The 13,744-nt window shown below is 36.2% G+C and overlaps 1 protein-coding gene across 3 annotated transcripts in view; it reads left to right on the forward strand.

The window, feature by feature from the left end:
* USP47 (ubiquitin specific peptidase 47) overlaps nucleotides 1-13,744 on the forward strand; it is a 104,228-nt gene that overhangs the window by 70,149 nt on the left and 20,335 nt on the right. For all 3 annotated transcript variants that reach the window (XM_074230322.1, XM_074230321.1, XM_074230320.1), the window contains 3 exons: nucleotides 6,454-6,585; nucleotides 7,087-7,163; nucleotides 7,521-7,576. In XM_074230322.1, the coding sequence (XP_074086423.1) occupies nucleotides 6,454-6,585; nucleotides 7,087-7,163; nucleotides 7,521-7,576 (265 nt within the window). The remainder of the gene's footprint in view (nucleotides 1-6,453; nucleotides 6,586-7,086; nucleotides 7,164-7,520; nucleotides 7,577-13,744) is intronic.

A 13,744-nucleotide genomic window follows, 5' to 3' on the forward strand; every position in this document is an offset into this window, starting at 1 on the left:
TGCAGATGACTCCTACATGTATTTGTCTTATATTTAATTTTTTTAGCATTTAGATTCTCTCCTCCGCTCTCTTCTTATACCCAATGAGAAGATAAGTAATATAATCTCAATTATACCTATGAAGTCATGCACATTTCCAATGTTAGAAATAAAATAAACTAAAAAGCAAGAAATACAAGGAGTAGTTAACAGAATGCCTCTTTATCTGGTGTCTCTCTGGTAGCATTTTTCATCACAAGTCTTTTAATTGTTTTGCATCATTGTATAAGTCTTCCTAAACTTATCTGAAACCATCTTATTTGTCATTTCTTTTGACACAATTATATTCTATCACAATTTGTTCAGCCATTGCTCAGTTGATGAGTATCCCCTGAATTTCTAATTCTTTACCACCACAAAAAGAATTGCTGTAGGTGTTTTTTTTATGAATAGGTCCTTCACTCATATCTTTGGTCTCTTTGGGATACAGACCCTATAATGAGTGGTGTGTTGAGTCAGAGGGCATACAGAATTTTAAAACCTCTTTGGGAATAGTTCTCCAGAACAATTGGATCAGTTCACAACTTCAGCGACTGTGCTTTAATATGCTTCCAGTGTTTTATCATTTTCCTACCGATCTGATAGGTGTAGAGTGGTGGATCTAAGAGCTCTTATTTTTTCCTCAACTATTCATATCCTTTGGTCATTTACCAATTGGGGAATGGCTCTTATTCTTATAATATTTGGATCAGTTTTCTGTACATTTGAGAAATGAGAAACTTGCATTAAAATATATTTTCCCAGTTTCTAGTTTTTCCTCTAATTTTAACTTCATTGGTTTTGTTTGTGTGGAAAAACCCTTTAGTTTATTGTAATCAAAATCATTCATTTTATTCCCCATTATCCTCTCTATTATTAAGTGTCTGAGGTCAAGATTTGAACTCAGGTCCTCCTGACTCCAGGGCCCATGCTCCATCCACTGTGCCACCTAGCTATCCCCTATGGCTACTTTCTGCCAAACCGCTGTCCCATTTTTTCAGTAAACTGTCAAATAGTGAGTTCTTACCCCTAAAGCATGTCAAATTCAGTCTTATAGCAGAATTTATTTTTTTCCCAAAGACCTATCTCTTCTACCATGAGGAAACTACCATTCTTCCCATCACCCTGGTTACCCATCTACTTCAGATACATCCCCAGCTTCTCACTCTTCACCCCACGTACTCACTTAATTACAAATATCATTTTTACTTTCATGAAGCAGCTAGGATGCAGTTGGGGGGAACTCTGGCTCTGCAGGTGAGAAGACCTAAGTTTGTATCCAGCCTTAGGCACTTTCTATTTGTGTCAGCCTCTGCTGACCCTCCCGAGGAGTCATGGGGATCAGATGAGCGCTCTGGAGCAGGCCTGGGGCTCTGGGTCTTAAATAGGCATCTGTGGACTTAATGTTAGCACCTTAGTTCTGACCCTTGTTAGCTTTGGCCTAGACTGTCATGATATTCTCCCTACTTGGTCTCCCTGCTTTGGGCACTTTCCTCTTGGGATTTATCATCCACATTGCTCCTCAGAACAGCTCTGTGCCATTCCTCACTCAGCTCATTATACAGGTCTCTGCCAGCTTTTTTGGTGTTTTCTTGAGGCAGCTCAGACCCTCTATCAGTTCTGACTCTCCTCCTTATCCTCACATCTCTTCCATTTTGTGTGTGTGTGTGTGTGTATGTGTGTCTCTCTCCCCACTTTATGTTATTATTGGTGACTATCCCCATGGATCCAGTGAAGGGTTTGGTGGCAGGTGGAGGGGCCTTTTCCCCTTCACCAAGCTCTTACTCCTTCCTGTGACCCTTGACTGCTTCGATGACCTTGGGATGTTCTCCAACCTTCCAGCTCTTGTCCTTCCCTCTGCCTGCCTCCACCCTTTTGACTCCCAAGCCCTGGGGTTTCCCCCAAATAGAGTTGCCAGCTCCTGAAAGGCTGCATGGCCTCCTCTTTACTCCTGTATTGCTAGTGCATAGCATAGGACTTGGCGTAGAGGAAGCACATAAGAAAATTATTCTCTCAATTGATAGTAGCTAAAGTTTACCTGAAATTTGGGGTAAGGGGGTTATACTATGACTACTAGAAACTAGAAACCCTGCTAAGCTCTTTATAAAAAAATCTCAAAAAAAATAATCTCATCTGCTCCTCATAAACTGCATGATGTAGGTGCTAATATTACCTTTATTTTACAGTTGAGGAAATTGAGGTGAAATAGAGGTGAAGTGATTTATCCAGGGTCACACAGCTAATAAGTATCTGATTCCTGGCTCAGTGCTCTATCTACTATGTTCCCTTTCTGCCTCTAAAAACTTCTCAGGTTCTTCTTGAAGATCTTTCTCAGTATGGATGATTCAGATACTCTCCTTCATAGCCTCAGGGTTTCAGCCTGCATGATGTTTAATTCAAACTTTTTCCTTCCTCTTACCTACCTCCTTCCTAGAACACTTCTCTGTCTCTGCCTGTTGAAATCTCTTCTCTTAGGCAGTGTGGAAAAGAATACCTCTTTCATGTAGGCTTCTCATTGTTTCTTCTTCCCCTGGAGTTCTCTAATGTTGTCGGTCTGTAGCCTTTTTTATCATCTTTATTTATATTAGATATTATATATTTATATTATGACATCTTTGAGGACAATTACCATCACCTTCATCTCCCTATCTGCCTAAAGAGGAGTCTTGTACATGAGAGGAGCTTAATAAATATTTGTTGAATGAAATTTGCATTACATTCATGTTAGATGCTCCTATAGCTATGAGTAGTGCTTGTTTATCTTTATTTTCCAGATTTTCCATTATTTATTATTCCATTTATTATTTCCCATTAAAACCATTTGAACAAAATGTAATCCTAAAGTGTAATGTCAGTGATGAATATCTCACTATTCAGTTCAACAACTTTTTATTTAGCACCTGTTTTTGCAGTGCTTAAACTATATTAGGTATATTTATGTCCATGTTTTTCTCCCAGGGTCATAAGAGAACTGCTTTTTAAGGGAAATAAATACTTAAATTTTTTTAATTGTCTTTTGTTTTTATACATTAATTTCTGCAAATATCCCTCACACTAAAATGTCAGCTCTGCAGAGAAGGATGGGGGGTATAGTTTCCTCATTTTTTTTTTTTTTGGTACTAAGCTTGGTCATATTTTTATTCATTTTCCACTATTAGTAGTCATTTTGGAGTATGCAAAAAAAATTAGAAGAGAAGCAGATGATATACCTCTTGCATCTGTGGGTAGGAGATGATTTTTTAATCAAACAAGAGGAAGCAGTTAAAGAGGATAAAATAGATAGCTGTTACCTAAAACTGAAACCTCTGCATGGACACCTTTAATGCACCCAAGATAAAGAAGTACTGAAATGGGTAAAAAAAATCTTTGTTTCAGATTTCTCGGGTATAAATTTTGGTTTCTTATTGAAATTGAAACATAAATCTATATTCATATATATCACATATGTATGACTAACAGTCATTTCCCAATAGATAAGTAGTCAAAGAATATGAACAAATAGTTCCCAGAAAACTGCATAGTATTTACAAGCCACATAGAAGAGTGCTTCAAATCACTAATAAGAGAAATACAAATCAAAATAGACCTGACATTTCTTTTAAAAAATGACAGTACTGGGGTGGCTAGATAACACAGTGGATAGAGCACTGGCCCTGGAGTCAGGAGTACCTGAGTTCAAATCCAGCCTCAGACAATAATGGCCTAGCTGTGTGACCTTGGGCAAGTCACTTAACCCCATTGCTTTGCAAAAACAAAATAAGTACTGAGTTTTGGAGGGGTTATGAAAGGAGAGTCACACTGATATATTGTTAATAGAACTGTGAAATGGTACTACCATTTCTTAAAGCAGTTTGGAATTACACCAATAAAGTGACTAAAATATTCAGACTCTAAATCATAGACTTCATAACAATGTTTACATTCCAGGGAAGCCATCAATAAAAAGAAAGTCTTCAGATACACCAAAATTTTTACAGCAGCACTTTTTGTTAGAGGAAAAATAATATATGAAGCAAAAAGAGATGCTTATCAGTTGAGGAATGACTTTGAAAATTATGGTAAATGAGGGGTGGCTAGGTGGCGCAGTGGATAAAGCACCGGCCTTGGAGTCAGGAGTACCTGGGTTCAAATCCAGTCTCAGACATTTAATAATTACCTAGCTGTGTGGCCTTGGGCAAGCCACTTAACTCCATTTGCCTTGTAAAAAAAAACAAACCTAAAAAAAAAGAAAATTATGGTAAATGAATGTAATGGAATATTACTGTGATATAAGAAATGATGTATGTGGTGAATACAGAGAAGCATGGAAAGATCCATATGAGCTAATTCACAGTAAAGTTAGCTGAACCAAGAAAACTATGTACATGTTAACTACATTACAAAACTATACACATTAACTGCAACATGTAAATGGAAAGAGGAACACAGCAAAAAAGCAAAAGTGAATGTAATAATATTACAAAGATCAAACAATTTTAATGAAGAGAGATTTGAGAGGGCACCCCATATCTGTGCCTTCTATCCTTTGTGGAGGTGCCAGATCTACAGTTGTGCACATTTTGAACTTTTTCAATCAACTGGGCTGATGTTTTTTGAGATGGCTTTCTGAGCATAACTATGAGGATATAGGAATCAGATGATGTCAATGAAAACTTATTTTTTTAAAAAAGTAGTCTTGGTGTATATTGTTTCCCTTATTGTTTATTTCAGTTTGTCTTTGTTTTTCTGTCTTCCTTTTGCCCTATAGTTTTCAATGTCTTCTTAGTTTAAGTTATTGTAGTGTTCTTTTTGTATTTGTGTGGGTTTCAAAATCCACTTAAAAAATATAGACACCTCTGAGCAAAAAGGAAAGTTTATTTTGGCTTTTCTCAATAAAAGGGCATACTTCAAGTCTCACAATGATAGTGAAGATCAAGGAACTGCCCCAAGATGACAGTCAAGCAAGATTAAATGGCCTAGCGCAATTCCCCCCCCCCCAACCCCCTCTCTTCCAACCTGATTAGTTAAGGTTTTCAGAGTTACAATCTTTACTTGAAAAATCTACTCAGCAACAAAGAGAAGAAAAAAAGATTTTCATAAATTATTACCTTACCATCCAGATGGCAAGGGTATCAGAAGAAGATTTCTAATGACCTTATGTTATAAATGAATTAATGTCTGGGTATGCAGGGTCTTCTAAGGAACTCTCTTTAGAGAAGCCAGGCTACTGTTCTCAAAGTCTATTATCAAATAGGTGGCTAACTAAGACTGCATGGTCTCTTCTCTGGAAGTATTCCACTATTTCCCTCCCTAACAGAATCAATGCAAGGTCTTTCTGGAAATAGTCCACTATGCAGAATTTATAATCTGGGGTACTTTTAACTTAACATTTCTCTTGTGATTCTTATGAATCAACTTTTCACTAAGCTACTCAAGAGTTTTTCTTTTGAGTGTTCTTTGTTCATGTCCTCTGACCACTTATTTTTAGGGAATTGTTCTTGGTAGTATAAATTTATTCCTCATATATCTTGAATATTAGACTTTAGTTTCAGATTCTTGCAATTTCCCTTCTTATCCTAATTCTGTTGATTTTATTTTACACACTTTATAGTTCCTGTCATTGAAGTTTCCCTATTTTGTATTTTGCTTTGTTTGAAAAGAATTCCCCTAACCATAACTGAAAAGTACCTAATCTCATTCTCTTTAAATATTTTTGAGAAAAGTCCATAATAATGATCTTAGTAGTATTAGAAGACCCAGATAACAATTAACTTTGCTTCTGAATGAATACAGGGTAATTCTGGGTAAATTATTGTGATGAGAATCTCAAATACAATCACCCTAACACCCAAATCTAGGTGTTCAGAAAATGATAGGGTTTTTCTCCTTATTCTAGAAGAAATAATAGAATTTTGTGTTAATAATGTTGAATTGTTTCAGTCATGGCCAACTCATAATTTCCCCAGGGTCACATTAGTGTCTGAAATCATATTTGAACTCAGGTCTTGTTGATTCCTAACCTGGTACACTCTCCACTGCATCACCCAGCTGCCCTGAATTATGTTAGTAAAGAAGAATATTTATTGGTCAGTGATATACATTACATTCTTTTTGTTTGTTTTTGCTTAGTATGTACCACACATAAACCTGTTTTATACCCAGAATATGGGTACTAATAAATAATTAATAATAATACTAATAATAAATAATTAATGTGCTTTATGATTCGAATGGAAGAAATAGGTACTAAACTAAGTTATTCTCTGTGAAAGGAACTGGAGATTTTGTTCCTAATTGTCTAGCAGTTGGCAAATTGTTACTATTTTCTTCACTTTTGTTCTTTCATCTTGCATAGACTTAAAACTTCTATTGGTCTTAGTATATGTATTAAAGAAGGTAGAATAAAGGTAAATGAGATTTTTGTTTTTCCCATTCTGTTTTTACTTTTCCTTTTAGAATTCTCTGGTATATGAACTCTTTTCTGTTATGGTTCATTCTGGAAGTGCAGCTGGTGGTCATTATTACGCATGCATAAAATCATTCAGTGATGAGCAATGGTACAGCTTCAATGATCAGCATGTTAGTCGGGTAAGCAAGAACTTAAAAGATTTTACCCTTGAAAGGAGAACCTGAAATTATGTCGGTTCATCAGCAAGCTGCTGGAAGGTTGGGGAGAGAGATGGAAGACTGAGGGAAACTAGTACATTTTCTTAATATGCTTTCTTTTCTGCTTTAGTCTCACTCATTTGATAATTGCTAAAATTATATTATTTTACGCTTTACTTAGCCTTTCACAATTGTTCCCTGATCTTCCAGTGCTAAAATTCATTTTTAGGCATTGAGTACTGATGTAAATTGGATTTATTGACTGTTTAAGCGTCACCTAAAGATTTTACATAGTCTTCAATTCATTCTAATAGATGTGAATGGTTATTGTAAATTGTGCAGATGTTTCTCTCTTTTTTCCATTTTCTTTTTTCTCTGATGTCCTCACCTTTAAAAATTGTTTAGTAGTTCCATTTATTTCATGATAATGTAGAAAATCAAATTTAAAACTTTACAGAATAAAGTACTGATATAACATTTCAGATAACACAAGAGGACATTAAGAAGACTCACGGTGGATCTTCAGGAAGTCGAGGATATTATTCTAGTGCCTTTGCCAGGTTAGTAACTTTCTAATTCTTGAAAAATGGTATTCAGATCAACAGCTAGATGTGGAGTTTTTTTAACCTCACTTTTGAGGTACCATTAAAGTACTTTAACTAGCTCTTTAATTACAGTAAGTCACTTTGGGAAAAAAAGCTTATTTTTTTTATCAGAATGATTTATCAAGAGAAACAGTAGAATTATTTCCTCCATGTAAACAAGCAGAAGAAAGTTTAACTCATTTCTAGGGTAGTTTTTTGTGAAACTATCTGAAAAAAAGCCAAATGACTCTTAATCATATGAAATGGGGAAGATTTTTTTCATAATAAAATGAAGTTTAGCCCCAGTTGACTTTTTCTTTGTCTTCCTACTAGCTCCACAAATGCATATATGCTTATATATAGATTGAAGGATCCTTCGCGAAATGCAAGTAAGTGTGTTCAGTTTGATTTTGTGAATTTATTAATATTTATTAATATTAATTATTTTCTTACCTATTACATGAAACACTAGATAAAGAGTTTGAAAGTTTAAATTAGTGTGCTTAATGTATGTAGAATAATTCAGAGATCAGAAGCTCTAGGTACTTATCCTTACGTTAATATTTCTTGTACTAGAATTTGAAATAGAATTTTTTTTAAGGACACATATAGAAAAGTTCATACTAAAATGGTGACTAAATTTGGAAGATAAATTTTTGAGTCATTTTTATTTTTTCTTGCAAAAGAATCCTTATTCACTATTAAATAAATTGTTAAGTTCCAATATTTTTCTTCAATATGTCTCGGAGAACTGTCTTATAGATGATGCCACTTTATAATAAAGACCTTTTAGTAACAAAACTCCCTTAAGTGAGAACTAAAATGAACTCATCCCCAATTGATTTCTTCCCTGTAGAAGTACCATTACAGTAACATATTTCTATTTAAGGGAATTTTAAATAGGCTCACCTAAAATTAAATTTTACAGAAGGCATCTAAAAAACAGTTATTAGTTCTTTCTATTTTAATATTCAAATGATAACTGTCAAAAACTACCTCAAGTATTTTTATAAGAAGTGTTTGGGGAAATGAGGAAATATTTGGAGTTTCTTCCCTCATCTATCTTTGAACTAATTTTAGTACTTTCCTACAATGAAGTGAATCAGATATAAAATATTGCAGAATGCTTTTATATTTATTCTCCTTTAGGGGCGGCTAGGTGGCGCAGTGGATAGAACACTGGCCCTGGAGTCAGGAGGACCTGAGACAAATCTGGCCTCAGACACTTAATAATTGCCTAGCTGTGTGGCCTTGGACAAGCCACTTTACCCCCATTGCCTTGTAAAAGCCTAAAAAAAAAAAACCCCTATATTCTCCTTTGATCTCCCTAAAATACATAAAAATAGGCAATGCAAGTCATATTGATGTTATTCATTCATATCCTGGTTCTGCTACTTTTGACCAATTTGACTTAGAGCAAGTCATTTGCCCCTTCTGGAGCCTCAGTTTCCTCATCTGTAAAATGAAGAGGTTAAATTTGATGATTTCTGACATTTCTTCCAACTCATATTCTAGGACTTCTAAGATTTCCATTTTGTAGATAAAGAAACTGAGCTCCAGAAATATTAAGTTTTTTGCCCTTAAGACACACACATTAGTACTAAAGTGGTAGAGTTGGGATGAGCCTCTTCACTTTAATGCCCAATACTCTCTTCACTAGTTAAGCTGTCCTGCATTACATTGTTTCTTTTCCCATTTCAACCCCCAAAGTGGAACAATGCTCCAGAAACAGTTTCATTTGGTGGTTTGTGTGAACTTGAATAGACTAGGCAAAGCATAAATTATAATTGTCTTTTTATGGTCTCTCTCAGCCATCATTTTTTGGTTAATTGATTGGTTTATAATTCTTTTAGTTTTACTATTTTATTTTAATTGAAAGGTCCTCAGAAATTAATGCCTCCTCCATTTTTTTAGCAAATACTTTATATGAAGTACTACATAGTGATGGAAATACAACGATAATTAAATCACATGCCCTGCACTCATGCACTTTAAAATTATTTCAGTAAATAAGATATAAAAATGTGATAGAGCCATACAATATAATAAAGAGAATGTGGATCTTTTTTTTTTTGCTTGAAGAGAAATTTTGATATTATTGAGGAGGGACAGAAATGGAGGCTTCAAAAATTATAACTTCTTTGCCCATGAAGTAATTAATTTTTTCTTTTTAAATTTTTGTCCACCTTACTACTATAGTCTTGTAAAAGTAAACATAATTGTTCCCCTCTACCCCCCACATGCAAAGAGAAACCTTAAGAAAAGTAAGAGGGGGGGAAAGTGTGCTTCAGTCTGTATTCAGATACCATTAACTCTGTCTTTGGGATGGATTGCATTCTTTATCATAAGTCTATCAGGGAAATTGCTTGAGTATTTTTTTCCACAGTTGCTATTGCTAGCTCTGTTTCCCTCCAATCCTATTTCCCCTTACCCCTATTTATTCTAATCTGTCTCTCCTCAAAAGTGTTTTGTATCTGACTACCCTCTCCCACGATCTTCCCTCTCTGCTAGCGTCTCCACCCCACCACCACCCTCCTTCTCCATTTTCCCACCCCTTACCTCTCCTGTTCCTCTAGGGTAATACAGATTTCTATATCCAATTGAATGTGTATGCTATTTCCTCTCTGAGCCCCTTCAGAGGAAAGTAAAGGTTCACTAACTCCCCCTTCCCTTCTTCCCTTCCATTCCTTTGCAAAAGCTTTTTCTTGCCTCTTTTATGCAAAATATCTTAGCCCATTCTATCTCTCCTTTCCCTTTCTCCTAGTACATTCCTTCCTCATCCATTAATTGCATCTTCATAATATATCTTCCTATTCAATTCCCACCTGTGCCTTGTTTATGTATGTGTGTGTTTGTATGTATAGTGTGTGTGTGTGTGTGTGTGTGTGTGTGTGTATGTGTGTGTGTTCTTCTGACTTCCCTAATAAATGAGATTCATGTGAGTTGGAAGTATCATCTTCCCATGCAGGAATACAAGCAGTTTAACATCATTAAATCCCTCATAATTAGCCCTTTCTGTCCACCCTCTCCAAGCTTCACCTGAGTCCTCTACATGAATATCAGACTCCCTAGCTTTTGAGAGGTTTTGCAACTGTTTTCAGGGACACCCCTCCAGGGACCTCAGTTCCTTCTAGGTTTTATGAGAGACTCTATTGCTCTCCTGGCCTGTGCACTGGTCTAAGGTTTACCATAAGCACTCTCCTCTGTCCCAGAACTGTGAGGAGGGTCCCTGTTCCACTGTGTCAGTATGAGGGTCCAAACTGCGACCTGGATCTGAGTATGAGTAAAGCAACAGAGTCCTGCCTAGGGGATAGCAAAGAAACCTCTGCAGTCTCCCCTAACTCCCTTATAGTCCGTGGACTGAGCATTCTGGAAACATCTGCTGGGTGACTCCCAGGGGCTAGGGACCTGCACTGGACTGGACTCCATGCTCATTCTGGTCATTTTGGTGCAACAGAATTTTCCCACTGACCTTCCATTTTGTCCTTGGCGATCCCTGGACTGAGGGGTGTGAAATCACTCTGGCTGCCACAGACCCTGGATGGCTGGAGCTGGTTTGTTCCATTACACCTGGCAGGACGCCCCTTTCCTTTCCTCTGGATCTTCCAAATTGTCTTGGGCCAGAAAATTGTTTCACTCAGTCTTTCTGTGGATTTCACCACTCTAGAATTTGGTGAAAGTCATTATTTAAAGGTATTTAGAGTGGTCTGGGGAAGAGCTGCTGGGTGTCCCTGCCTTCACCACACCAACTAAGTTGCCCCATTTTTGAAAAGATAAAATGAAAGATTTTCTTTCCATGGAAGGAAAAGAAGCATTCTTTTATATCTTCCTTGTGCCCTGTCCTGTGGGTTATTTTCTCCAAGGACTGTCAAGAATTGCTCAGATAGTAGCTGGGCTATTTATAGAACAAGGGAGGCAGCATACCTAGAGTTGACTTTGACTAATGATTCCACTAAGTCTTTCTCATTCTAACCTCTAATCCCATTTCTTAAAAAGTACCATTTTCCCCTCTCCTTGCCAAGAGGTATAATAGACTTGATTGGTAATTCTTTTCCTAGCATGGAAAGAGATAGGTGATAAACTCATAAAATTGAAACTCACATTTGAATTTATAGATAAGAATATCTTCTGAGTTGTAATGAAGTCTTAAAAGTTCGTTGGTCAATAATAGCTGTCTTCAAAATATTTATAGTACCAATTTTAAAAGCATGTGTTTTTTTTTTCTTCCATGGAAAGAAAATCTCTCATTTTATCTTTTAACAGAGATGCTACCAACCCACAAAATATTTCAGTTGGCTACCTCTGTTTAGGCAAAGGGACTTGGAGAATATTAGGAAAATGATGTAGAGAAGAAGTGGTCAGCCTTGAGAAGATGAAATTGATTCTGTCTCATTTTCAACTGGTCTGTAATAAGTTTAGAAATCTAGTTCTGCTGCTAATTGCTGTTCTAATCTTGCCTCAAGTATTCTACTGTCCTTGGAGGATGCAGGTGGACTTAGAGCCTGGACTGCTATCTTTACCAAGCTGTCCTTCAAGGATGTCTGGTGTTCTGTACAAAGATGTTAGGCTCACCATCTTTGACCTTGCAGGTGGACTCAAACAATAATCATTTCTTAGTCACAGGAAGGAATGAATGGGTTGTTGCTCACCCCTTATTCCCACCTTGCAACCAATCATTGTTCCCCATGCCTCAGCTCTGTAACCAGTTGTGTTGTCCTCAACCTTATGATGGCACCAACCCTGTAACAAATAATATTGTTTCTCAACCTACCCTGTTTATTCTAATCTTATAAAAAGGAATTCAGTTCTCATCATGGGGTTTTTGGTTAAACGGAAGTAGCCAATGGACTCTTTTTGTTGATTGGTAGAAACCCTGTTAATAAACTGGTATCTTGCACCAAGAAAACTTATCTCAGGCTACCTTTGTTCATTTTCATCCACATTAACCTAAAGGGGACAAGGGAAGCTCAGCACTTTGCTCCAAGGATGGTTATAAGGATAAAATGAAATAATATTGTTTGAAGTGCTTTAGCCTACTGCTTGGTACAGAATAAACAATCTATAAATGATGGTGATAGTGGTGAGCATGATGATGATGAGCTCATGGTATGTTGTAAATCCTTTAGGTTTCTATAACATGGTTTCATGAAAAGCTTCCTGTAACAGTATTTAGGAGAAATGTTACTGAACTAGTACAGTGGACTGGTACAAATAAATATATGTACCTGTTCTTTTGAGAGAATTCTTCAAATTATAGGAAACCAAAATAACCTAGAGTCAAGAAAAATGACATGGGATTTTTGAGTTAGTAAAAGTTTTGGGAAAATTTTATTTCCCCTTCTTTGGATAGGATATAAGTTTCTTGGCCCTGGTATTGAAGACCCAATCCAATGGAGTTTCCCCTCCTACCTTTCCAGGCTTCTTTCATACCATTCCCCCATCACCAACTATATTGCAGCCAAGCTTAGACTGCTAATTATTTCCCAAATCTTATCCTCCATCTTCTATTTCTGTATATTTTCTCCAGACTTGAAATAAATTCTTTTCTTTATGTTCAGAATATTTCTCTTTCAAGGCTTAGCTCAACCTTCCTTAATTCTCCTAGTTCATTGTCTTTCCCTACTTTTCTTTGAACGCTACTAATTCATGTTTATGATATATAGCACCACCCAAAGAAAAAATAACCTTGAGAGAAGGATTCCTTATTTTTATTTTTGCTCTCTGGTATTTGGCACAAACCTTGTATGTAGCAGGTACATGACAAATAATTATTGAATTGAAATAGGATATAAATTGTCTAAACTCTCTCTTCCTAAGGACATTGTGTCCATGTTTCTCATAAATCCTCTCTATAAGTTACTAAGAATAACCAAGGAGGTACAATCAGCAGACCCAGGAAAATATACATGTCTTATTTTATGTTTCTGAGAAATCTTGGTGTTAGGGGAAACTGGATAGTGTTTTTGACAAAATATATTGATTCATTTTTGGATCTGTCCAAAAGGACATATCAGGGTTGCCACTGGTAATGATGACAACTGACCATACTTTGCATGTGCATGGTATGTATGTGTTTCTGTATGTTTGTCTATGTGTGTGTGGGGGGGTGTAAAGGACTTGGGTTGTAAGTTGTAAAGCAATTACTTTATGCACATTGATAGAATTTTACCTACTAAGAATTCTTTATCCTAATGAAACCACCAATCAGATAACTCTCTCTCACTATCTCTGTTTGCAATCTTCTCTTGCCCTGGCACCCTCTGTTCCTGTCTCCTTGGGTTGTTGTGAGCACCCCAGTAGATAATATATAAAGTGTTCTGCAAAACTTTAAAGGGCCATATAAATAAGTGCTAGTTATAATAAATTTCAAGTTCATTCTTCAAAACTTGTCTTGACTAATATATTGTCACAAGAAATGGCTAAGGAACATTTATTGCAGATATGATCATTTTCAGATTTTTGTGTAGAAGACTTGGTGTCTAGGGCAAGAACTGTCCTAGTCTCTACTGTTACTTTACACTGGTGAAAGAAACCAACAGATCTGTCTTCAGGGTAAT

This window comes from Macrotis lagotis, chromosome 3 (genome assembly GCF_037893015.1).
Source record: "Macrotis lagotis isolate mMagLag1 chromosome 3, bilby.v1.9.chrom.fasta, whole genome shotgun sequence".
NCBI classification, from domain to species: Eukaryota; Metazoa; Chordata; class Mammalia; order Peramelemorphia; family Peramelidae; genus Macrotis; species Macrotis lagotis.